Below are 26,102 nucleotides of genomic sequence, written 5' to 3' on the forward strand. Positions count from 1 at the left end.
CATAGCTCTATCACTCCCACAGCTGCCAGCTTAGATGCTTCACTCTACAAACAGGAGCTAAGGTCACCCTGATCAAGCTGGGACATCTTATCCCTCCCACAGGACCAGGATGAAGTACTAGGTTTACCATGGCAAATGAGGACTGAAGAGGCCAAACATGTTTGACAGGAACCTTTGATGTTTCACCGACACACAAGCTGGTTGAAGTTTGCAAGAAGCAGCATAAGGTGAAGGTTTTTGTTCACTGTCGTTACTGATAGGTAGAAATTCAAAACAACACTTGTCATTTAAACCATAACCAGCTAAGGTAAGTCCCTGCAAAATGTTGCACATGTGTTTAGTTTTCAATCTTTATAGTGTCAAAAAGCTGACTGCATTACAGATAGAGACCAAAAGAACAATTTGCAGATACAGTTGCAGTAAATGCCTTCTACCTGGATGTTGGCAAATAAGGGACTACTCTTGGCTGTGAGAAGGGAGGAAGAGAAGAACAAGAAGGGGGAGAAAGGGGGGAGAGAGAGCAGGGAAGGGAAGGAAAGGGAAGAGCCCCTTTCAGCTCCTGAAAAAGCCCTGCAAACTATTCTCTTTGGGAGTGAACATCTGCCAAATGGATTCAATGTTCAGATCACTGTGAGATTGACATCAAAAAGCTTCCTACCAGCAAATTCATGCTATAGTAACCAGCTGGAAGAAGTGTGGTAAGGTGCAGCTTACACCAAACAGAAAAGGAGGATGACGAGTGGAAGCGCTGGAGCAAAAGGGGCAACCTCTTCCAACGTCAGCCATTCTGTGAGTCTGTAACCTGAGGAGAAAGCTACGCAAGTGTCACAGAGCAACTTCAACAGGAGCTATGTAAGCCTCAGGGTCTGAACCAGAAGACTCAGTAGGGTTGAAACATCTGCCTAGGAAAAGCCAAAAGCAAAAGCATCACTTAAGCACAGGTAAATTTGAAATTGCAAGATAGCACTATAGAGTCACTCAGCCCTGACACTTGGTCTTTGTTTCTTTGACAATTCATTGTTCCTTGCTCCTTCACCAGTCTGTTGCAGGGTCCAGCCTCTACAAAGGTCCAAAACACTGTTTCACACTCTCCATATTCTGAAAAAAGATCCAGAAACACCTGAACTGTTACAACACTTTCCTCCTTAAGATGCAAACACAAGTATGTGGATAAAATAGAAAGAAAAATATGCACACCATGTTTGCAGCCCTGAACTTGGAGAACACATTTCCTTGACTGCTTTGCTTTTCCTCCCTAGATAATTATTACAGCCTCAGTGCCTTTGAAGTTTTTTTTTTTTTTATATAGAAACAATGGCTTTTTAAATCTTATCAGGGAAAAAAAAAACCTTAAGCATTAGGGATAACAGCTGAACCAACTTAGTTTGTACCTACAGAATAAATTGTCCCATAGAATTAAATTGAACAGTTTTAGTACAAACATGAACTAAAATTCACAGAAAGTAAAGAAATGTTACATGGTACAGAACATCCAACATACATGTGATGGACCCCTAAGCACCCAGTAGACCCCACAAAGCCATGGCAGCTCCTGCCCTACCTCCCATGTTTCCAGCTCCCCAGGGAAGGCAGTTGAGCTGCTTGTGAAACAACTCAAACCACAATGCACTTTATTGCTTCTCTCACTGCAATTGCCCAGCATGAGCAGGAGCCACCATAAAAGGGGGACAGAGGTACAACAGGCTCACAAGCCAGGAATTCACCTTACAAGCTCTTGTCCTCACTGACTTTGCCAGTCCATGTAGGTGCAGAAGGGTACAGGGGCAGGAGACACCTTCTTTGTTCCTGCTTCATAGGTGGGATGATGATCGTTTTTCACAGGTAGAGGACAAACTTGGTGTACCCTCACAGGTAACCAGTTCAAAGGCGGTGCCATATCAGTTAGGGCCTCCGTTATCACCTGAAACCTGCTTGGCTACCTCTGCTCCACAGTGAGCAGAGCAGTGCTTGCAAAGTTATCAGAGCTGGCACCACTGGCTCTAGGTTGCCTCGTCCTCGTGCTCCCCATTAAATGCACACCCAGTAAAAAGAATTAATTCTCCTTTGTTATCAGGAGTTAGAACTATAGGAGTGAACTGAAGCACCAACAGTCTGGAAGTTAAATGTCAGTTCTTACATCAAGGTTTGAAAAGAGCATACAAAACCCTGCCTTTTCACTCAATAGGTGCAGTGCGTAAATACTGAGAATATAAACTGCTTTGAGTGACAATGACATAGCTACCATTGCACATATCACTGCACAGTCATTAGATATGAAGTGAATCAGATGTTCCCCCCTTACTTATCAAGTAATCAGAGAACTTCCATTTCCAGGACAAGTCACTGACAGCTGCACACACAAGATATGCTTTCACTAAATCATGTGTCCATCAGTTTCTAAACATAATTATTACATCTACTAAACTCAGATTTCCTCTAAGCTGAAAGAAAACTTTGTCAATCTCTCATCTTTCATTTTTCAGGTTACTTGCTCACATCAAGTCCATAGTCCACTCAAAAAAAATAAGGTTTGGTTTAATGCAGTAAGTACTGACCCAAAACAGTCTCTTCACTACCTTGACTGCATTTCCACTAATGAAAACACTGCAGTGACAATGCTAAATATCAGTTGTGAATAAAATAGTAGGAGATGTCCCATCCCTGGAGGTATTCAAGGCCAGGCTGGATGTGGCTCTGGGCAGCCTGCTCTAGTGGTTGGCAATCCTGCCCAGAGCAGGGGGGTTGAAACTAGATGGAAATAGATAGAAAACAGATATAGATAGTAATATCAGGATCATCATGCAAACACCTCAAAACAAACAAGCATTCTGCTTGAAATAGCAACACTAAGACCACTAAAATACAGGAAGCATATTTAGCTTTCATCACTGTTGTGGCAACCATATTACACGCAATGCACATAAATTTAACATCAAATTAAGCTACTAGTTCAAGTTTTGAATTTTCTACTCAACAACAGAAATCACATCTAGAAAGGCTCAGCACTGACTTTTGTCATCTTCTGTATAGCTGCAGTCTGTTTCCTTCATTGAAGCACTGCTTTGAAAAGTAGCACTCGTTAGACCTTTTAACAATCTCTTCCTCCAGGCTTTATGCTGGTTTCCCACTCATGCTATCTGCAGTCATCATCCATGCTGTAAGGTACTTAGAGCTGCTATAGGGTACAGAAGAGTATGAAAAATAACATCTAGTACTGTAATGGGAACAGTTTCTGCACAGACCTAGTGTCACAAAAGGGCTTGTTTTGTTACCATCAGTTTTTCTGCTTTGCTGGATTGTAGACTAATGGCTGTAACAACTGAGCTGAAGGAAAATACTTCTTTGTAACTGACAACAGTTTTCATACAAATGGTCAAGTTCCAAGAAAGCCTTTATTTTATAATTTGTGAAAAATAAATTTAAACAACCCAATCAGATGTAAACTTGCATCTCAAATGTGTCTAAGAAACAAATACAGACCAATTCTGCTACTGCTCTAGGAACCCCAACACCTCAGTAGCTTATTTCTTCATCCATTCAGGGTTACAGATACAGCCATCATCAAACAACATTTGCATCCTGCATGAAGCAGGTAGCTGGTTGTCCACAGCATCCCACTGTAGTTTTAGGAAAAAAATATATAGACCAACATTGCATAAATCCACTTTTTTTTATTGTGTACATAAACATTTGTGGATCTGCTTAATTTTGTTCAAGTGCAACAAAAAGAAAAAGGAGAAACTACCAAGTGTTATTGCTATGGTTCAGTGTTATGGGAAACACTAGCCCTTGTTTGCTGTTACTACTGAAAATACAAAAAAGAAAGAAATACATTCAGTTTGTTCTAGAACAACTCACATTCAGCAAAATCATGTGTTTTTCTTTTTGTGATAGGTATGAAGATAGAAACTGGAGCACAAGCAGTCTGCCTTGCACGTGATAAAACTGAGATGGCTTCTGGAGTGTTGTAATCTACTGTTTAAATGTTTATTATCATCATGGTCAGAGGTGATGTAAATTCAGAGTGGTAGGCAGTCACATCCAGTCTTTGCAGCTAAGCTGGCTACCTGCTTTCAGCAGTCAGCTAACAAACACCAAAGCAGGGCTGGTTCATCTCCCAGCCTCCGCTAAATCACAGCACTGAAATCTCTGCTCTGCCGTGTCCTGAAAAGCAGTAAATCAAAAAGTTTGAGGTCACATATAATGAAATAATGTTTACAGTGTGCCTGGAAAAACAGTCAACCATTTTTCCTGGGTAAGTGCTCTATCCCAGACTAATCTGAGCATAATCACTGCTCCTCCCAGTACACTTTTGTATTCTTTTTAAGTTACACTACCACATACCCAGGCTGACATTTCAAAGCATTATTTCTCCTGCTACATCGTATTGAGAACATATGGAATTTAAGCCTTGTTTACTACTGAACAGAGGCCAGCCAGCTATTGATTGGGTAAATCAGTTGGCCTGAAAAAAACTAAAAATCCCAGAAATGAGCAGTACATACCACAAGTCACTTCTCATCCCTGCAGTTTTGAGGCCCTGCAACTCAAGAGTAGCTTTACAATCAGAAAAGGGGTGGAAAATTGTACTGAAACTTACTTTTACGTACAAGAAGCATTTTTTTTTTTACCTTTCTTGTTCAGTCTAATGTTTACAGTTCCTTACAATTTTTGTACCCCTGCAGCAGTGCTTGGTGAGCACTGCAACAGCTTTGCTGACAATTGCAGCTTTACTGAACTATGGCATTTGAGACTGAATTCTCTCAAAAAACATTTCTGTAATTCAAAACTGCTTTGGCCACAGGACAGCTGAGAGCAAGCCCATCCCTGTCAGGCAGGCAGTGGCACCAGACCAGCAGCAGCACCACAGCAGGGGCACCCAGCAAGCAGGTGATGCTCATCCCACCACCCCATGTACCTGGAGGTCCCCTGGCCTGGTTCACCTGCACGCTCCTGTGCCATCCCCATGTTTTGCTGTCCCTTTACATGCACTTTCCCAATCAAATATTCGTCTCTATGTGCAGCAGTAACACAGCTTAAAACAACTCGACCTGCTGTTTGTGTTCATCCTAGCTCCAGCTACACCGTGAGGCTGGCAGACCTGACTGTGGGTTTATGCTGTGAGCCAGACCGGGGACCTAACCCAGCCAAAAAAAACCACATGGAAGGAGTCAAGGCTGCTTCTCCCAACAGCAGAGCTGACTGAAAGTGCACACAAAACCACAGCTTCAGGGTGCGGATCCAGAGCAATTTAAATTCATTTAAATGCTGGCTGCCACAGTCCCACCTGGTCATAAATACTCCCCCTCCTGGGGTTAGCATGAGCAGCTGTGTCACCCACAACCAGCCACTTCAGAGGCTGGAAGATGCTGGAAACCCAGCCATGCAAATCAGCTCTGCAAGGAGCGACTTGCCACCCAACAGGTTAGGTCTCCATGCCATCATATTGGTGAGAGGCGAAGACCGCAGCAGCCCAGCAGACCAGCTGAAGGCACCTCAACACTTTCAGGCTTTGCAGAAGGCTCCCCAGCTGCAAAAGTCTGCAGCAAGCTGGGATCTCAATGTAACAAACACCAGTTAAACAACAGTTTCTCTCAGAAGAAGTTAGCCCTTGATAAAAGATCATGTTTTCAGCAAAGCCAACCTGTGCCCTTCTTAAGTTTTCAAGCACTTTATCTAGTTTCTAGTCACTTTAACCGGACTACTGGACACAGAAATCCTCTGTACTTAGCAACAGTTCCACAAAACACCTTTGAAACACCCCACAAAAATAAGAAGTAAAATATTTAGTGGCCTTCAACACCATGGAATACATTTCTCTACATACTTTGGGCTTTTCTCATTTCAGCTTTCCAGAAATTAATCTGTACTGGGCTCATAGAAATCGAGGCTCCAGTTCTGCAGATATAACTAGTGTAATGAGCATCTTTACAAATTGAGCACAAATGCAGGAAGATATCCTCGATTTTCAGGCAGAATGCCCAGAGTGGCTAGTATGCACAACTTCTCATTTTCCAGCCTGCATGTCTGGTGTTCCCAGCCTGAATACCTTGTCAGAGTTTGGAGCCAGGTAAGAATCAGTTTAAATACCTTGCTGGAGGCCACAGGAGCTTTTGACCTGTTTCATTCAGAGTGTAGCAAAGTCCACAGTGGAAGACTGGCAGAGACCACATCCCTTATTACCAGCTTTTGCTGAATCCATGGGCTGCTTAGCCTGCTATACCCAAGCCAGGAGAAGCTCCTGAGATGAGAACTGCAGTTTCTGCCAGCTCCAGAGTCTGGCAGACAGGGCAGGCACCACACCTTGAGGCAGCAGCTCCTTGGCCTGGCAGCTGTTTGCCCATGTATATGAGTCAGAGCCATGAGGTGCTGCTCAAATCTGACTCCTGAAGGATTTGTACCTGACCAACCTCTTAACTTGCACAGTAAGCGATAAGAAAGGATAACACTGACATGATTCCTCCAGGTATGTTTCTTGCTAATACACACTCACTTGAATAAAAGAGAAATTTAATTAAACTCTGAAGTCAGCCACCAATACAAGTTCTTAATGGTTGTTTATTTTTTTAGCATTTCAAAATGTATTCAGGAGCAAGAGAAGGGTTTGTAGGAACTGTGGAGTTTGTAGGATCACCACTTGATTCAGTATCTCCGTCGAGGGGCAGCAGTAGATCTTCAGACCAAAGTATGCCTTTTCTCTGCTACATAGGACTCCACGCAAGGACTGTGGCCACATCTCCTTCTCCTGCCCCATGTCCCACCCTGGCACCCTTCAAAGGCCACCCCACAGCACCCTCCTGACACCGCCTGCTGCCACCAGCCTGTCACCCCATAGAGCAGGATACCCCTTGCCACCAGCACACACCTGCCTCTCCCTTCCCCCAGCTGTGACACTACAGCAGTGCATATCCTGTGGTTAACACTACTCAAAGCACAGCTGGCACCCTGCAGAAGATGACAGTGGTTTTCTAAAGGCAAGTACAAGCTCTGAGGCACAGGAAGTGCTGATCCACCCAGAGAGCTGTGCAGGGCCCACCTTGTGTCCCAGCCCATCTCACTGCTGGGCATCAACAAGCAAGGTGCCCCCACGGGGCACTCCCTGCTTCATCCCCAGCAGGTCACAGGGTGGGCACTGCTTCCTCCCCACCCGATGCCAACAATTTGGTTCTGCAGGAACAGTTCAAGGATATCTGTTCCAAAAAATCACCAAAACAGCCTGAACAAGTGAAGCAAACACAGCAGGTTAATCATTTGCTGTGAGGAGCTGAGCACAGCTTGCTTATCATCCCGGTGAAGTATGACCTACCAGCCCTGTCTATCACTGTCAGGCATTTTTTTCCCAGCACACAGGTAAGATTCTTCCCAGTATATCACAGCAGACTTGAACCAGCAACAGTAACAAGCAAATCTTGAGATGGAACAACTATGTAATTGAAACACCGCTCTCAACAGAAGAGGCAAACTGCAAATCTGCATGCTTCCTACTCCCTGCCTCAAGTATTGGACTTGATATAGCACACTTGTGTGTGCACTATAAAACCCGCTTCCAGTGCGATATTAATATTTCCTGTTTCAACAGTGCTCAAGTAGCTGCAAGCATGCTCTAACATAGCTCAGTCCTTTCTTTACCAAGAGACTTCGGGGGAGATGAGTCTGCTTTGTGCAAAAGGCATACAGAAAACCACTCCTACCAAATGAATTATGTGCACTTGGTTAAACAAAGCAGTTAAACTTTTCAAGTTCTCATTCAGCAGTTTAATTATTAGCAATGTACAAAAGAGTAGAAGAGATAAACAGTGTGTTTGGTTGCCAAATTACACCCATCAATAAAAAAGAAAAGCTTTCTCATGAGCCGCAAGTGCTACAGAAAGCATACACCCAACAGAATATACATGCATAGAATACAGTTAAGCCTTTTCTTAAAGCTTTAAAAATCCATCTGTTTTCATTTAAAAAAAATCCTATGGAACATTTACCAAAAGATTTTTTTCCTATTCAGTTGAAAAATGGCCATTTGTTTCCCTGCACTTAATACAGACACGCAGAAGTCATAGATTCTCAAGTTCAACATTTTTCTAAAAGTCACTGCTTTGCAAACTTTCACATCCTGCTGCATTAAGGTGCAGTTTCATAGAGAGGCGTAGGCTACGTTTCACTTTGGGTTTGCCCTGCCTATCTTCACAGGCAGGGCAGCTCTCAAAGTTTCATGCTGCTTGTTTGCTCATCTCCTAACACCAGAAAGAAGAAGTCCTGGGAGGGATGATCAGTAGCATCAACACCACCTCCCTCACTGGATATTAAGGTCATGTCTCCTCTGTATTCACCCACCCCAGACCAATAAAGCTGGTTTTCCAGCTTCAACAGGTGAGATGAAGACTCCTTTAGCTCTCGTCACAAGATGAGCAGGAGGCTACTGCCAGCTGCAAAACCTCAAAGCATGTAGTGAAGCTAAGAAGAGGAACAAGACTTCAGGATGAGTCTGCTTGATATTTCTTTGATAGGTCTCTTAACACCTCCCTTTCAACAAGTTTGATGTTGCTGGTGCACCTAGTTTCCCTCCCTGCTCATTCTGTAGCGACCTAGGCTCACTGACACAGGTACATTAATTCAGCAACTTTCAGCACGGAAATGCCTGAAATCCTTTCCAAATCCAGATGTTTGTGGCCTCACTCACTGTAGCTATATTACATTCCTGGAAGTGTCATGAAGCCATTCAGCCATTTCTTACAAAATGTAAGTATTTGTTACTTCACACAATTTTCAGAGAGACCAAGCTGCAAGGTTTGAGGTTTCAAAATGATAGAAAAAAGGCTTTTTCCTCAAGGATACACTGCTGTCTGATTTGCTGTATTCCTGTATGAAAAACTTCACATTTAACTGATCTGGGAGGCACTTCCAAGAATTATACTTTTTTTCTTCCTAATCTTCAATGGTACCGGGCATTTTCGTCATAGAAATGGCTCATCCCTTGAATTTTATTACAAGGCCCAGTTCTCTGCAATTCAGTAAAACTGCAATTGATTGTGTTGGGATTGAGAAATAAGCCAGACAACAGCTGTAACCAGACTGGAAAGCAGCTACATAAATCCAGTTGCATTGAGCCTGTTAACACAGTTTCTGCTGTATGAGCTACTTCCTTCTGCTTATATGATCTCACTTGAGTTTGTGCTGGACACGAACATCTGAAAAACCCAACGCAGCACCAAAGGAAATCTTTTACAAAGTCTTTATTTAAGGCAATTGACAGCATGCAGAGTTGGAGGCACCTTTCAACAAACTGTCCATGAAGCCACAAAGGTTTGGCACTGATAGGCAAAGGCTTTTTTCTGAGGCCCTGTTTCTCCAAGGTACAGTGTTCACCCTGAGCTAGCACCGGAAAAGGATCCTCTTGCTTGGTTTCATTCAGCTATTTCCTGACTCTAAAGATGAAAATGATCAGCTATAAGGATTTTTTCCAGATGCGTATCTTCAAGTAACTACATCAGCAAAACTTGAAAACAGACCTGGTGTTTAAGTTAAGGATGTCTTCCCAATTACTTTCCCTTTGTATTATTAGGTCCCAAGGTACCCAAAGATACTTTTCTCACACTAGTTTCCATCAGGCTACAAAATGTACCTGAGATTTGTATGCATCTTCCTCTCTAGCTATCAAAATGAAGTGCTACTGGCACCCATGCAGACTGATTCATGTACTTCCTAGCAGAGAAGGGTCATAGTAAAATGCTAACCTTCTTCAGAGTAACCTACAGCCTCTGCCAGGAACTTGAAGCCAAAGTCAAAAGTACAAGTTAGGTTAAATGTTTAAAACAGTACTAGTTTGCTAGAGCAAGAAGCCTTAGCAATTTGATAGCCTAACCTGGACAATTTATTAACTCTTATGAGAAAGCCTGTACAGATGTTGTTTTCCCGTGATCCAAAGGGCAATTTTAGTTATACAGAGCACCTGCAACTTCTGCTGGGTTTCATAAGACATCAGATAACACAAGCTGAAGTTTTCTAGTTGGAGAGCTTTTTCATTCTCCCCCGCCTTTTTTTTTTTTTTTTAAAAAGATGCTTCCTCTTTCTTATTTATCCCCAAAATGGCAGGCAAATACAGCATAGCTAAAACATATTTGGTTTTCTAGACCCAGGCTAGAACTAAGAAATTAAATACATGCATCCCTACTTCTGATATCACCTCAGAAATGGCTATGGTTTGCAGTTTGTTTGCAGTCCATATATATATAGACACACACACACATATATTTTAAATATGGGTATCAGCCCAGCATATGAGGAGCCTTTACTCAAGCCTATGGAAAAAAAAGTATCTCCAAGGCTCCTACAGGAAAACAAAATGTAAAAAAAATAAAATAAAGTGATAGTGTGATACAACAGCCTCAGCTTCTCACTCAGGGAAGGACTGAAAAGTAACTGAAGCCTATGCAAGCAGACAGTATTGGTCAGAGGGGAGCTAGCATCAGAAAAGCAAAGAAGGATGCTCTCACCCACACCTGCCGGCACCCTGGGACCAAAGGCCAAGCAGTAGGAGAGTGGCTACAACTTAACACACACTAAGTTCTCCCTGATCACCCCAGTGAAAAACTCAGAACTGGCATTGCAAAACATGAATGCTGAGATAAGAGACCATATCTTCAAAATGACACTGAACATGTTTATCGTGGACATCCTTTCCCACCATAAATAAGGGTGTGAGATTCTTGAGAACACCCCAGTCATCTTGGACAGTACGGTAGTCAATAAACCACAGTGCCCAGCCAGGAACCAAGGCTTAAAGGATTGGCCCTTTGCTCCTTGTCAAAGATTCTTTGACCATATTGGACTTTATGGCAAATGCCACATGTTCAAATTCACACGTCCCAGGAACACCAGACCAGATCTGCAGAGCAGATCCCATGCTGCTGAAAACCTGATGGGCACATTTGCACTTGAGAAGCTTCTGCACATCAGGCACATGGATAAAGCATCAGCACAAGGTCAGATCACCATGAGGCCCAGAGATTGCCCTCAGCACCACATCTTCCCAGGCCCCACTCCCGTGACTAGACTCTGCCATACCACACAAGCAGTGAGACATCAAGCTGGGATGACTGGGAGATTAGCTTCAAAAGCAAACTTTATCATCGCTAGCACAGACACAGAGCATACATGTCCAGCAGCCACTCTAGAAAACATCAGTGCTAACCTTCAGCAACCATCTCCAGAAAACATCATCAGTACACTTTCAAAGGTCTCTGGGGCACCCACTAGGTAATGCAAATGAAAAATGAAACCTATAGGCATGGTCTACAGAATGCACCACCTGGGGGGCATCAACAGAGGGAAATGCTTAAGAGGGTGCAGGATCCTCCAAGCTGAAGGTCTTGCTGTCAAGCACCAGCTTTCACACCCATCCTGGGTGGAAGTGGGGTGGCCCCTAGCCTTGTCAAGGTTTTTGTGCTTCTGTAAAAAAAAAAAAAAAAAAAGTAGTTTTCAGAAATGGCTATAACAAAAGCTGCAATGCTAAAACCTGGAAAGCTACTCATCAGACCGCAGGATGCCAGAGTTGCTATGAGCTTTGCAGATAATTTGCATGTTCACTTTTAGCAATGCCTACGATATCAGAGGCATTTCTTATCAGGATGGCAAAACCAAGGGCTTACACGTCTCTGCCCAAAGGAGATGAGAGAAAACACAACCCATGCAGGATCCCAGCAAACCATAGCAATGCTGAGAGGGCCCTGCAGCAAGCAGGAGGAGGAAAGCTGCTTCAGGGATTTTTTTAAATATAGGTTGGAGAAACAAATACACCTTGTCTGAAAGGAAACGCCTGGTACCTGCACTGCTTCTCACCCCACTCAAGCTGTAGTTTGAGGTTATAAAGTTATAATCCGAAGTTATAAAATTGTAGAGCAAAGTTTTAAACTACAGTCCAAAATTCCGAAGTTATAATCCAGAAGTTATAAAGTTAAAACCTGAAAGCTGCAGTTGCAGTGTGAAGTTATGAAGTTACAAACCAACCTGATACTTACAACACTGCGTTACAGAGGTAAAATCCCAAGCTCTAGCAAAAACCTAAAGCCCTGGAGTTACAACGCGAAACTACAGCTACAATCCGTTCAGAAAGTTTCGGATTAAAAAAATAAAAAAGACAACAAAACAGGAGCCTGAAAACCTGTTTCGAAGCCTGCCGGAGGTCGCCGCGAGCAAACCCAAAGCAAGTCGGAGCGCTGCGCGCAGCGCCGCTCTGCAAAGGCAGAGCCGGCCGGGCTGCTTTTCTTTGCCCTAAACCCTCTCTTTTCGCACGAAAACGAGCAGGCCGGCGAGGGAGGGGGCGAACAACAGGCAGGCCCCGGGCGCCCCCCGCTCCCGCCGCCCCCCTGAGCCCACTCACAGCCGTAGCGGGGCCGCTGCAGGGGCGCCAGCTCCTCATGGTTCATCCTGCCGCCGCCGGGAGGGACGGCGCCCGCTGCCGCCCGCCCTTCTTATGCGCCGGCCGCGCCGCGCTGATTTGCTGCGCCCGCGCCCGCGCCCGCCCCGCGCCGGCACCGGGGAGTGGGGATGCGGCCACCCGGGGAGGCTCCGCGCACAGCTGCGGGGCGCCGCCGCACGGGAGCGACGGGGGGGGCGGTGGGTCTGTGGGGAGAGGAGAGAGAGGGGGTGGGTGGGGTGAGGGGAGAGAGAGAGAGAGAGAGAGAGAGAGGGAGAGAAGGAGAGGAGGGAGAGAGAGAGAGAGAGATCCCAGCCCACCCACCCGTGAAAAGAAAAGAAAAGAAAAGAAAAGAAAAGAAAAGAAAAGAAAAGAAAAGAAAAGAAAAGAAAAGAAAAGAAAAGAAAAGAAAAGAAAAGAAAGAAAAAGAGAGAAAAAGAGAGAAAAAGAGAGAAAAAGAAGGGGGGGGAAGAAAGCAATCCCACGCCACCCCCTACCCAACCCCCCAAAATGAGCAAAAGAGTGAAAGAAAGAGAGAGAGAGAGAGAGAAAGAAAGAAAGAAAGAAAGACAGAAAAAGAAAGAGAGAGAAAGCAAGAAAGCAAGAAAGCGAGAGAGAAAGAAAGCAAGGAAGCAAGCAATCAAGCAATCAAGAAAGAAAGAAAGAAAGGAAAAGAGAGGAAGGGAGGAAGAGAGAAAGGAAGAGAGAAAGAGAGAAAGAAAGAGAAAGAGAGAAAGCAAAAGAAAGAAGGAAAGAAAATACAAAAGCCAAATAGGGAGGGGGAGAAAAAGAGAGCAAGAAAGAGAGAGAGTTAGAGAGGGGGATGAGAGACAGAAAGATAAAGAGGAAGAGAGAAAGAACCCCAAAACAACTACAAAAAAAAAAAAAAGAAAAAAAATGAAAGAAAACAAAGTAAGCAAATTTAAAAAAAAAAAAAAAAAAAGGAAAAAAGAAAGCCAAGAAGTAGGGAAAAGAGAGTGCTGAAGAAGAAAGGAAGAAAGGAAGGAAAAAGAGAAAAAAAAATAAAAAGAAAGAAAGCATAAAAAGGCAAAAAAGCCACCAAAAGGGGAAAAGAAAAAAAATTTAACTAAAAAGGAAAGAAAAAAAAAAGAGTAAAACAAGTGAAACCAATGAAAAATAATAATAAAAAATAAAAAATATCTACCCCAAATAGAAATAGCCAAGCCACCTCTCCTCTTGAATTTTTGTAGAAAGGAGACTGTGGAGAGGGGTGAGAAACCAAACTTGGGTTTCCCACTTGCAGTTTTGCTGATTTGAAACACCCTCACCCTCCACAAGCAGTGTTTTTGCTGTGCCAAGAAGCCACCACCACAATCTGCAGTGCGGTCAGGGCACCTTTGGAGCATAGTGTACCCGTTGGCCTCCCCCTCATTTCCAAGGTGTGGGAGCAGGGTGAGTGCCCTCATCGGTGGCTTCTATGTAGGGTGCCCCTGGTGCCCTCAGTGGTGGCTTCATCTCAGGCAATGGACCAATAAAGCCTCTGGCCAAATGTTCACATTTTGTGGCTGGATGGTGGCCACCAGCTCCTGGGCAACACCTGAGATGCACCAGAGCAGACTGGAGGTTGGCAGCGCTGGACGTGAAGGCACACTTTAGGGTTACACTGTGCCTCCCAGGCTGCCTCTAAGCCTCCAGCACTACGTTTGCTGGAAGACAGTGAGTGAAAGCAGTGTCCATGCACAGCCATAACCTGTCCTGCAGAGCGTGTGGGACACAACGTTCCTGAGCGTGCTTACAGTTTAGTGCACAGTGTGGTACCTGACAGCTCTCAGCAGGTGTTTACAGACTGTCCATCAGATTTCAGTCATCTCTGTTTCACAATGAAACCATGCTAGCTCCATAGAGCCTCCTTTGAGCTTTTCCACGGGTTGGGGGATGTCTGCAGGTTGTTTGCAAGGCCTCTGGTTTTGTTCATTCCATCTTCAGCATTGCTGGGAATGGCTCATGAAGGGATGAAAACATGCTGGAGGGAATGGACATTTCTGGTAGCAATTAAAATACAGATCATACAGGATGAAAGGGCTGAAAGAGTACACGAGAAAAATGACACCCAACAGGAAACAAATTTACCTTTACTGAGATCATTTTAATTTTCTCTACTCCCTGCAGCAAAGGGTGATGACTTACTGTAAAGGCATGCAGGGCAGACACAGGTAGAGCTGCAGTCCTCACTAGGCTTTCTGAACACTTCTGAAGCATCTTTTTAACAATCGCCCATATAATTTCTTCTGATCTTAGAAGTAAAAGTGGGTGACTAAATCAACATGGAAAAGATTTCAGTTAAAAGTGGATATGAGTAAAAGAGTAAAAATGTTTTATTTGCTGTAAATTATCATTTTGACTGATTTTTATAATGTTATACTTAGCCAACGTCAAGAATGTATTGAAGAACACTTTCACAACCCAGTTTCTTTGTTCTTTAGCCTTTGCTGTGTTGTGCTGCTCCCTCACTCACTGTAGTTGAAAGAACAAGGGTGTGCATGGCCATAGTGCCCCCTGCACACACTTTGACACCATGGCTGAGAAAACTGCCTTGTCTCCTTGTCTTCCAGCACCTGTAACATGTCCTCTCCATCCTCCTCCCCACAGGCTCCCCATGCTCACTGTCATTGCACAGGGACTCAGCAAATCAATCCCGTGGAAAAACTACGTTTTTTTTTTTTAATTTTTTCTTTTTCTTTTTTTCTTTTTTTTTCCTTTCTCTTGGTAGGGTTATTTCTTAGAAATGCAAGTGCCAGCAGAGAGCAGGGGGTACCCAGGGGTTGAAAATAAAGGCCAGAGTGGGGGGAACTGAGAGGGCTTTTTGGCAGCATCAGCCTCCGTAATGCTCACAGCAGGCACGGACGTGAGCCAAGTGCTCCCAGCAGGAGGTGAGGCAGGTGGGAGAGTGCTGGAGTAATAAGCAGTAGCCATGTGGGTTTGTGCACGACCTTTCGCATCGGATTTGTTAATCCCCGGTTTTCTGACTCCATCAGCTGTTGGTGGCGTGAAGACTTAGACACCCCCGGCAGGAACAAAGCGGAGGGGGCAGCCTGCCCCGGGAGCCGCCGAGGCTGTGCATCTCATAGGGAGTCGCACCTCCAGCACCTCCCTTCCTCCTCCTCCCCCTCCCCCTCCTCCTCCTTCTCCTCCTCCTCCTCCTTCTCCTCCTCCTCCTCCTCCTCCTCCTCCTCCTCCTCCTCCTCCTCCTCATCATCCTCCTCCTCCTCCTCCTCCTCCTCCTCCTCCTCCCCGGGGGATCCCGGCTGCGGGGGGCAGCGCGCTGAGCTCGCCCGGCTGCGGTCAGCTCTGCCAAAGGAACCGCAGCCTTTGAGTCAGCCCGAACCAAACTTCGCGGTATGGCCCCGTATTCTCTCCTAAGTCCTTAAGTGCTCGGCTCTTACGGTTACTAAGAGGCAGGCACTTAAGAAATCACTGTAGCCAGCTATCTAGAGTAAATGTTTGAATGCGAACGTTTCCTGTTCACAGTCCAGGCCCTTTAATGGAGCTTGAGATCAATGTCCTCGGCACACTATCAAGGGCATCGTGCTGTGGGTAAGGTGTTTCTTGCCACATTCCTACCGGCAAGAAACCTCCTGCTCCAACCTATGCACCTGCCCGCGAGCGAAGCAGAGCTCGCTCACCCACAGGGAGCAAGCACATGAATAAGTAAGCCCTGTGTGACCAGGGGTGCCACTTGACATATTTTCAGAGGCAGCTGCGCACTGCTCCAGATCTAAAAGGAAACCAGTCCGAAGGAAAACTGCGGGAAGGGAGGAATTTTGCACATCTCACTGACTGCGGTTGGATCTAAAAGCTGCAGTGGCCTATGCTGTACTGCTTCATGCTTCTTGTCCCGTTGTGTACAAAGGGATTTCAGATGGAGAAGGATATTGATATTTGAAATTCTTGGGTGGCTTATGTAGCAGTGACGCAAGTACATGCAGGTAATTAGAGACACTAGGCTTTTTGTCGGAAACAGCAGCTTTAATGACACTTTTTATGTGACAATGCCTTTATTTTATTTGTAAATTGTTCTCCTTGTCTGGCAGCATTTTTCCTACAGAAAGAAAAACTACATTTACTGTTTTTAGAAAGCTTTTTTATTTTATTTTATTATTTTTTATTTTTTTCCTGTTAGTGCATTGCAGAGCACATTTTAATTTTCACATGAGAAAAAGTCTGGAGTGAGTTCACCTGGTGAGCAGGAGGGAATGCAGCTCCCTGCAGGCTCCCAGGTACTGCAAGAACTTTTCCAATTGTTTGCTTTGTGCACCTAATGAACATCTAACAAGCTGAAGCTGTACATGCCACACTGGTGCTTGTACAGACCAAATTGTAATGTGGCATGACCAAAAGCGTCTGGCCGCACTTTTTCCTACCTGTGCAGAAAGCATACCCAGGGTCCTCCTGGGCAAATGCAGGAGGAAGCTCATTGCACATGCTGCTAGAAAATCAGAGGAGCTCAAGGGGAGGGTGACTCATGGCAACACAACTTGCTCCCCATAAACCAATGAGCATTCCAGCAGGAGCACCATGTAGGTTGTGGATTTATAGTTTTGGGTAAATTGCAGTGGAAAGGACACAAATGGTGCATTTATGAATCAGATTAGGAAGGTTAAGAGGTACTCAACAAGGAAACATGAAAAAACACCAAAACAGGAACTGCCCCCCACGCAGCTGCTGTGCAGCAATATGGTCTTCGGTAATTCTTGCACAGAGGGGAATCGTCTGCGGAGATTAGTATGGGGAGCTGGGCTGGGCTGCAGCCTCCCCCTCAGCACAGCATCCTTGTTATGCATTATTTATTGTCATGAGGTAAGCAAGTAAACAAATAACCCATCACATAACTGGCCTCAGAGATCCCAGAAAACAAACATTCAAACAACGACAACAACAAAACAAAACAAAACAACCAAACAAAAAAAGGAGAGCTAGCCTTAATGGCAATGTTGTAGCTGCCCTGGTCATGAAAGAACAGTGAGGAGCAGTGCTTGCCTCTGCTCCCTTCCTTGTGTGCCTGGACAGCATGATCCTGTCTTGTGGTTCCTCTCTTGGGTGTCCCCTTCAAATGTGTGAGGGTCTGTCATCCCAGCAGGAGCTCTTGTTTAAAAGGCAGGCTAAGCTCTAGCTAGACTGAGGATGAGTGAAGTCAGAAGCACCATAAGCAATTGTAAGAGAGTCAGCTCTGGAAGTAATTCAAAATACTGTGGCAAAAAAAAAAAAATAGACGGGTGGAATGGAGACCAAGAGCAGAAGCGCTGAAAACATTTTTTCAATATCAGCAGCGTTGGCTCCTTTCAGTTAAGGAAGTGACTTTAACTTCTCAGCAGAACTGGCACAAAACTGAAGGCAACACTGATCAACAAAACACAATGCCTGGAAGAATACATTCCTCAGATTTTGTTATGGTTTCTACGGCAAACAAAAGCAGCCAGAAATAGGTCTAAGTGAGCCCTGTTGGTCATCATCCTAAATAAAAATTAATAACAGTTTACATATTTGTAATTGGAATAGAAAAAGCAGTTTCAAAAACAAAAGAAATAGTTCATGGGATGGAATGAAAACAAACGTGGGTAGCTTTGATAGAGCTAAAATTTCAGATAAAGGAACCAGAAGTATATAAATATATAAAAATGTGCACAGTAATTTCTTTTTTTTTTTCTTTCTTTTTTTTTTTTTTTTTTTGTTTTGCATAGCACTGACACCTGAATAATGAAATGATGGAGAAATTATTTCAGTGTCAGGAATCTTTCATCCTTCTACCGCTTGAAAAACTCATGTTGTTTGCTCTAAAGTGAAAGCTTCCAAAGAGAGATGGTACATAAGCATCTGAACTTATGTTGTTCTGAGGAAAAGAACATTTCTAGACACGGTGCTTTGAGAGATAGACTGTAAGTACAGACCTGAAAATTCAGAAGACATGTACCCTCCAGCCTTTTTGTCAGTAAAACTTCATGATTTCCAAGTTAGTGTCATGAATCCAAGGATTTTTGACTTCAAATAGTGACCCCTTGGTGACGGCTATGCTGTGATTGGGCAGTGATTCTTCCCAGGTCCTGCACTGCGTGCTATAAACTGGCGAACAGCTCATGCACAAGGCTGACTTGAAGCATCTTTCAGATATTGTTAAGTACATACATGACCTGCTTAGGTGTGGGAACAACTTGCAAAATTTCTTAATGGAGACCTGGAGGAAGAAAAACTGCCCCTGAGACTAGCTTGCTGGCAGGACTTCAGTATAGAATTAGAACTTTAAAAATGTGTTACAGCCATGACTGTGGCAATAGGTGCCTGATGCAAATACTGGCATATGTTATTGTGCTCCCGTGACTATCTGTGAGGCCACACCATTAACGCAGTCATGGGACTGGTCTGAGTTAATGTTCCCAAAAGATGACATATTTTAAGAGCCAGCTCAGCTCACAAGAAGCTGCTTAATTATAAATGAGTGGTGTGTCCTGCGGTGAAAGTGAGAAGCAGTTGTGGGATGACAATAATGTGCTGTACCATATCTTGCAGCATTTACCACCAATTACTTCATTTTTGCATCATAGACCTTCCTAAGGTGCCTTTCTAAGGTTATTTTTGTATGCCCATTCTCATCGGGAGAGGGGTCCCTCTGTTTTTCCCATTGAAGTTAGAGTCCTGACAAAGCTTGGTTAAATCCTACCTGCCAAGGTACCTAGGAAACCGGTTTCTCTGCTCGAACAGGGTTTTTTTTTAAAAAAATATTTGTTCAAAACGTATTGGACAAATGCCCTGGATCTTGCAGAAGTGGCACAAGTTTTGCAAGGCAGAGGTTGAAATCTTTCTGCAAGGACTCTGCCAGAAAAGAGCTTTTTCCATTTGTCTGTTGGAAAAAATATTTATTCATTTTACAGAATACTTTGGAGTGGAGTGACCCTCCTTGTCTAGACATAATGAATAGCCATAAAAATGAATTCAGAACTGTTTGAAAGCAGGGAACATCTGTGCCCGTCTGCAGCTTGCAGATTCAGCAAAAAGCATTCTTTACTGGGTTGGATGTAGCAAAAGTAAAAATCTTGATCATTTCCTCACGTTATCCACAAGTTAGGTTTGTTTGTGGCAGTGTTTTTTGTTGTTGTTGATTTTTTTTTTTTTGGGGGGGGTAGGGGAAGGGGGTTGGTTTTGTAATACAGCATCTATGTGTCTCTTTGTGGTTGCATGTGCTTAGCAATGTTTCCACTCCACTAAAAGTCTATGCATTATTCACTCATTAATGTATTATTTATTTATTACTCTCCGAGCAGGGCACTAGGGCACTAGGAGCTCTGCATTTACAGGGGACAGACAGCTAAGGCAACCCTACAACTATTTCCTGTCTGCCAACAGTTGCCCCACAGATAAAGCACAGACTGAACTCCCATGGATTTCCACTAGACTGGTTCGGGTCTTCTTATTTCCACCACTTTTCCACTGGCACAGCTCCAGTCTTTTGAAAAGCTCCTCATTATTCACATCAGTGTAAAAATGAAGAACGTGTCTGAAAGACTGACAAATTCAGGCTCTAGAAAGCAAAGCGAGGAAAGCTAATTCCAGCATCCAAGACCCTTCACAGAAAGGGTCAGCAGCCTCCTCTTATTTAAATCAAAATGGCCTTGGTTTGAATTCCTTTCCTGGAAGCAGCTTTGCTGTTTTTCTAAACCTCAGACAACCGGATCTCAAAACAGTTGCAGCTGTAAAATTAAAATTAGCAACTGAAATTCCATGTAAAAATTAACCTGAAGCCTATGCTTGGGACAGCAAGCCCTGGGATGCTGACACTGGTTTACTGGGGAATGCCAGTGCTGTTTGCAGAGAGGCCCAGAGCCACCCTCAAGCTCGAGACTTGCTGGAGGGAGCCTGGAAACCTGCCTGTGTCAGGCACATTTGGAGAGCATGTCCTGGAGAGCACCCACAGAGAAGTCTGCATTCACGGCAGGATAAAATGCCACCAAGACACTGACAGGGAGGAGGTAGGCACTGGACATTTTCTGTAACTTTTTAAATGTCTCTTCTTGGTGACTGCTCACTGCTGGAAGACTTCCACAGTGCTATCTGCAACGTTGCATCTGGGAGACAATATATTTCTGGTGAATACAATGCTCCTGGGAATGCTCTGGTTGGAGTTGTCCAGGTGACGCTGTGCCATGTTACCCTCTCTCAAAGGAAGGGCTACGTGCTTGTGGGCAGAGGTAAACTAGTCCCTGGCTCAGGGTATTTCACTTGCAAAGTGTGTGTTCACCAGGCACTATGTTTACCTGCAAATGAATGATCTCAGACTGCAGCTGTGCAATGGTAGCTGAAACTCTACAAGCATAATGTTCACATGATCTTTCCTGATCTTTTTCATTAGTCATTTTTCCTCTTCCACCTGTGGGTCAGATTGGAAATTGCACTGTATCAACGTGGACCTTTATTTTCACTAGCTACTGGCTTCTGCAGTAAAATACTGACACTTGGTTTCTATATGCCCATAAATTCTTCCAGTGTCCTTAACAATTCTGTATTTTGTATGTATTGTGGCTTGCAAAACATGGTATAACAGCCCTTCCAAACACAGGTTAAAGTCCATGCTAGCAGTATAATAATGACATACTTGTAACTCAAGAGTATGACAATATCTTACTGTTCCTTTGTCTCATTTCAATGTTTGCTGAAGCTAATGACATCTTTTATTAGTAGTAGTAGTATTAGTATTATATTTTTTTTATTTTTTATTTTTTACAGATTCACCAATTTATTCAGATTTAAAAAGCTGTGATTCTACCTAAAGACCGAAAAGGCAAACTCCTCCGGCACTCTTGAGAGAGAACTGGGCTGCTGAGTGTGCTCAAGGGGCCTGAGCTTGTTTTCAGTAATTTTTTTTTAACTCATTATGAATGAAAAGGCAGGCGAACAAAACACAGATAACAGTTCACCAAGGCTCCAGATCTGATGGATGGGAAATAAACCTGGGAAAAAAAGATCCTAACTGCTATGTAATCCTAAATACCAGGAGGATTTCCTTTCACATGATCTAGCTCTACCACCAAGGCTGAAAAACACTGTAGACAGACTCTGGAGTTTGCAAGGAAGCCCTTGGGAGAGTATGTGCAATTAGCCATTAAAGCCAAATGATGGAACAAATATAAGAGTGCACTAATGGCATCATTTCCAGGATGCTGAAGAAGGTGAATTACTCTTAGTTTTATCTGATTTCTCATTCCTACTTTCTGTAAAGTCCACCAGATGGTCTGACTGCAAAGCTAAGGATGTTTTAATTTAAAGCCAGGAGCTCCCTGAGATTCCCATTGTTATGGGGTTTGCAGTTTGTATGGACTCATTGGAGACAGGTCCTGAAGAACAACATTTTCCTTCTCTGACAACATTTGTGGTTGTCATAGTAGTCTAAAGGCAGTGGAGGGTAGGCAAGCACCTGAAGGGAACATGTGGCCTTAGGTGTTAGTGCTCAGAAAAGTCAAGTGAATATTACATGATTCCAGTCTCAGTTTGGAGCTCCTTGGGTGAGGAGATGAGGGAACTGCAGGAGGAAAAGAACACAAATTCCTCATTGCGACCCTCCAATTCTCTTCTTTCTCCTTTTCAAGTGTGTTTGCTTTGTTCCTTTAGTAAGTGAATTTCTCGTCTCATTTAATGAATTGTCAGTGCCAGAGGATGAATAAGGAAGAAAACAATTAAATATATTATAAAGCAACATATTGCAAAATTCACAATTCAGAGGTATTGTAACCACTTATAAAATCACTACTGTTCTGCAATTATCCCACTCTATTATCATTATTTTACAAGGCCGTTTGACTGTACAGTCCTGTAGGAGAATTTACATTTGATCTGTAGCCTAAGTTATATCTGATCATAAGCCAGACAAAAGTCAGTCAACATTTTACATGGTTACAGCAAACATTGAAATGTAATTTAAATGTGAAAAACACTTCATTCTTGTAGCTAATGATTCTTCAACATGTATTTTTTCATCATGGGATGGTATGCTTGAGGGGTACTTTGACAATTTCCCATTCTGTAGTTAGAAGTGTCAGCCTGGCTTGTCTGATGGAAAACAAAATTGACTGAAGGACTGGTAAGGCTGATACAAGTTTGGCTTCTCCTTTCCAAGGCTGAAAACACTGCCTGGATTGGTTAGCAAAGGAATTCCCCAAAGTAGTTTTTTTGGGTATTACTACTGGTGGTGGCAGCATCAGCTTCTGTCTCCAGGCCTAAATGTAGGAACAGCATACAGCTTTCTGAGAAGAATCCATATGGCCCTTTGTAGAAGGCAGAGTAACCTAATAAACACAAAGGAGAGCTCTCGGTAATACAGTTAATGGTGTCTTTCCAAGCCCTTTTGCGTATGTAACATCAATCTGCTAAAGTAAGACACACTCATTACTGCAGCATTAATTGGACCAGTTAGGTCCACTTCAAGAGCAAAAAGTAACATGATGTAAAATTCACCTGTGTGTTTTCTGCAGAAAGAGTGAATTCACTTGAATCCTATGAAAGTTTATGTACAGCAACACCAGAAAACATACAGAATGGTACAACTTCCAGTTCAGCTTTAGACTATTAGGACAGTATATGAAGAACTTTAAGTCAATGATTCTTTTTTCAGTTGTCAAGGCTTAGTGCTGCAAAAAAGCTTCAGATATGACTAATTACTTTCAGGAGTGGTTTGGACTGGATACTGATCTCACATAGGCTTAGTATATCATGTGTATATATTTACAGTTGTTGTGGATTAAATAATAATCATAGTCTAGCTAGCACCCTAGCAGAAAGAGAGGCATATGGATGATGTGCATGATCTCTCTTAACATTTGGTCTCCTGTTGCTGCATACTACAAAATGTCATCTTCTTCTGTTATACTTGCATCCATGTTCTCCATATCCTTCTCTCACACAATGCATATACACACACATGCACGCACAAATACAAACACTGCTCTAAATTAACTGTATAGTACTCTGAATTAAACATCACATTTTTCTAGCATAGCTGTGTCAGCCAGGAGTATATTTTTCTCCATTTCGTCTGAATATGCTTAAGTCTGCAAGATTCATCAAAGAATTGCACTCCTATAAGCAGAAATGTCCTTTCTGCAGGGTGATGTGCTCTATATGCAATACTGCTCTAAGCTCAGCTGACACAAGGTACCTATTATGAAGGTTTTGGATGAAGTTTCTGAAGGGCATCTATGAAGAATATGTGTAATTCTTCTCAACACTCCCTTGTGGATTGTTCTTTTATTGTCTGCACAAAAGATTTTGATTTCTTCCCAGAATGAGTCTAGGAGACCCAAGTATAAAACCTTTTATCTCTGTTAGAAGAAGAGACCAGTACATGGTTATACTTAATAAATTAGGAAAGTTTTTTTCTACACTGTACCACGAATAGAAAAAAATCTGTCAAAGTCATATATCCTTCATTGCTGGGTTTTGCAGACAGTGCTCTACATGAGCCAAAAAAAAAAAATGCTTAAATTCACATGTAGCTTAATTAGTCCCTATTGGTTACACGGCTGAAGAAGTTCATGTGATTTGTTAAATTAATTGTCTGTTCTGAAATATCCACATTCAGAAATATATTCCTGATCCAACCATGGAGATGGCAGTTTTTTGCTATTTTATAGCTACTACATTTGATCAGTTGAAGCTTTCCTGAGTTTCTTAGTGAGCAAATACAATAAAGAACTACTGTTGTAATGCTGCTTCCATTTTGTTGTTTTTGTTTTTGCGTGTGTTTTCCGTTTTCTTTTCTTTATCTCTCTCTCTCTCGTTTTTTTTTTTTTTTTTTTTTTTTTAATTTCCTTTGCTGGGTGCAAAATTCTTGTAGAACCACAGTTTATTGTAGAAGTTCTCATTGGCCTTTTGGATGCACAGATTATTATACTTTGTGGCAGTATGCTTTTCACACAGTTTGGGTGATAAAACATCCTTGAAGTGCAGTTATGTAGTGAAAGACCAGATGTCTATTTTGTGTAATTATATATTAAACATATATTATTACATATTGCATTAAAAATGTAAATCCCAGATGGTTATCTATAGGAGAACTTTGTCTTTTGCAACTATAGCAAATTCTACTCTTTTTTAATTGTCTTTTACCTTTCTTTAACTTCATTAACTTTCACATTTTCTTTCAATGCATGTTCTACTTCTATTACAGACACTAAGGATGAGATAAGTAGAGAGCTTTCGTAAAAAAGCAAATTGAGTAAAACAAGTGTTTTGAGTATTTTGTGGGTAGTCAGGAATGATGTTCTGGCTATTATCACACCTGATGTGCATTCATTGCAGAGAACAAACAAATCTTTATTTGAATATAGCAGAGCAAAAAATGCCCCTTTATTAATCTGGTGTATACTAAATAACTTTGCATTTGTTATATGGATGATAAATAATTGGCAGATATATTTATAAACACTTCCATGTTTTATAGATTTGTACTGTACACAGTCATCCTACACAGAGCATGCCCTTTCACAAGTATACAGACAGCTTTCCTCAGGGGACTTAATTAAAACACTTGGTCAAACATTTTGGTAGTTGACAATTTGACACGGCGGAGTATACTGGAAAGATGAGTTCATAAGTGTACCAGATGGACTTAAAATGAAAAATTTGGAACTCCAAAAAAAGAGAAATTATCAATGCACCTGCGTGCAAACACATATACAAATATTGATGACTGTAACCTGCATTACAGGAGATCACATACAGCAGGAAAGAAAAGCAAATAATAAGAATTAAATAAAAAACAACAACCAAAAAACAGAGAAGCAAGGACCATTGCCAAGATCTTGCTGCAGATTCTGAAAGTAAACATGTATAAATGGGAATTCAACTTCAAAATATCTCATTACTGTAGAAACAATATGTGCATGTTTTCTCACATTAAGAAATAGAGAATGTCAGAAATGGTTATGAATTTCTTGACGACATGCACACTAGCACACCTGCACTTTCGTACAGTAAAGACAGTTTGAAAAATTATGCTCCCGGTTGGCCTAGACTAGTTGGCAATTTCAGTGGAAGGTTAGCAGGAGAAAATGGGAGCAGAAAATAGCTCTTGAAAAACTAGGAAATTATACACTTTTTCCTTCTGTTTCTCAGCATTAGGAGATGTTAACAATTTTTAAGAAAATCATTAACCTGACAATGCCAATAAATTACACTGAAGAAAAAGAATTCTACTCTCAGTACCTCTTCCTTGATGCCTGACTTCTGCATGTTGTTATACTGTGAAGGAAACTGCCCACTTCAAAAAAGATCTGCTTAGGTACAGTAAAATGACGTATTTTTGAGGCCAAGTAAAAGATCAGTTTAGTTGTCACAATATTATGCAGTTGAGGGTAAAACAGCTATCTTTGGAAAGACTTAATTTTTATTTTTTAATATACCATTCTATAGAAAATAGCTAAAGTAAGCTGTCAATTGATTCATTAGGCTTGTAGCATTGGATGCTGTTAAAAATCCTTTTATTGGTTGGGAAATGTAACACTCATAGGGAAAAGCCAGGGTTTTTAAACACAAATAGCTTTATTCATGTTGAAAAAATGAGATAAATGAACACATTTCTCTCACAACATAAATTTCCACATGCCAGTATACACAATCATGTATTTAATACATTCACTTTTTGATGAAAAAAGCTAAGAAAGCTAATATCCCCATCTTGCAAGTTACAATA

General features: G+C 42.5%; 1 protein-coding gene across 1 annotated transcript in view; it reads right to left on the bottom strand.

Annotated features, from left to right (window-relative positions):
- IQGAP2 (IQ motif containing GTPase activating protein 2) overlaps positions 1-12,462 on the bottom strand; it is a 128,083-nt gene extending 115,621 nt beyond the window's left edge. Inside the window, exon 1 of the mRNA XM_035553493.2 lies at positions 12,374-12,462. Coding sequence (XP_035409386.1) covers positions 12,374-12,419 — 46 coding nt within the window. The 5' untranslated portion in view covers positions 12,420-12,462. The remainder of the gene's footprint in view (positions 1-12,373) is intronic.
- Positions 12,463-26,102: the final 13,640 nt, after the last annotated feature.

The sequence above is a fragment of the Cygnus atratus genome, chromosome Z (assembly GCF_013377495.2).
Source record: "Cygnus atratus isolate AKBS03 ecotype Queensland, Australia chromosome Z, CAtr_DNAZoo_HiC_assembly, whole genome shotgun sequence".
Taxonomy (NCBI): domain Eukaryota; kingdom Metazoa; phylum Chordata; class Aves; order Anseriformes; family Anatidae; genus Cygnus; species Cygnus atratus.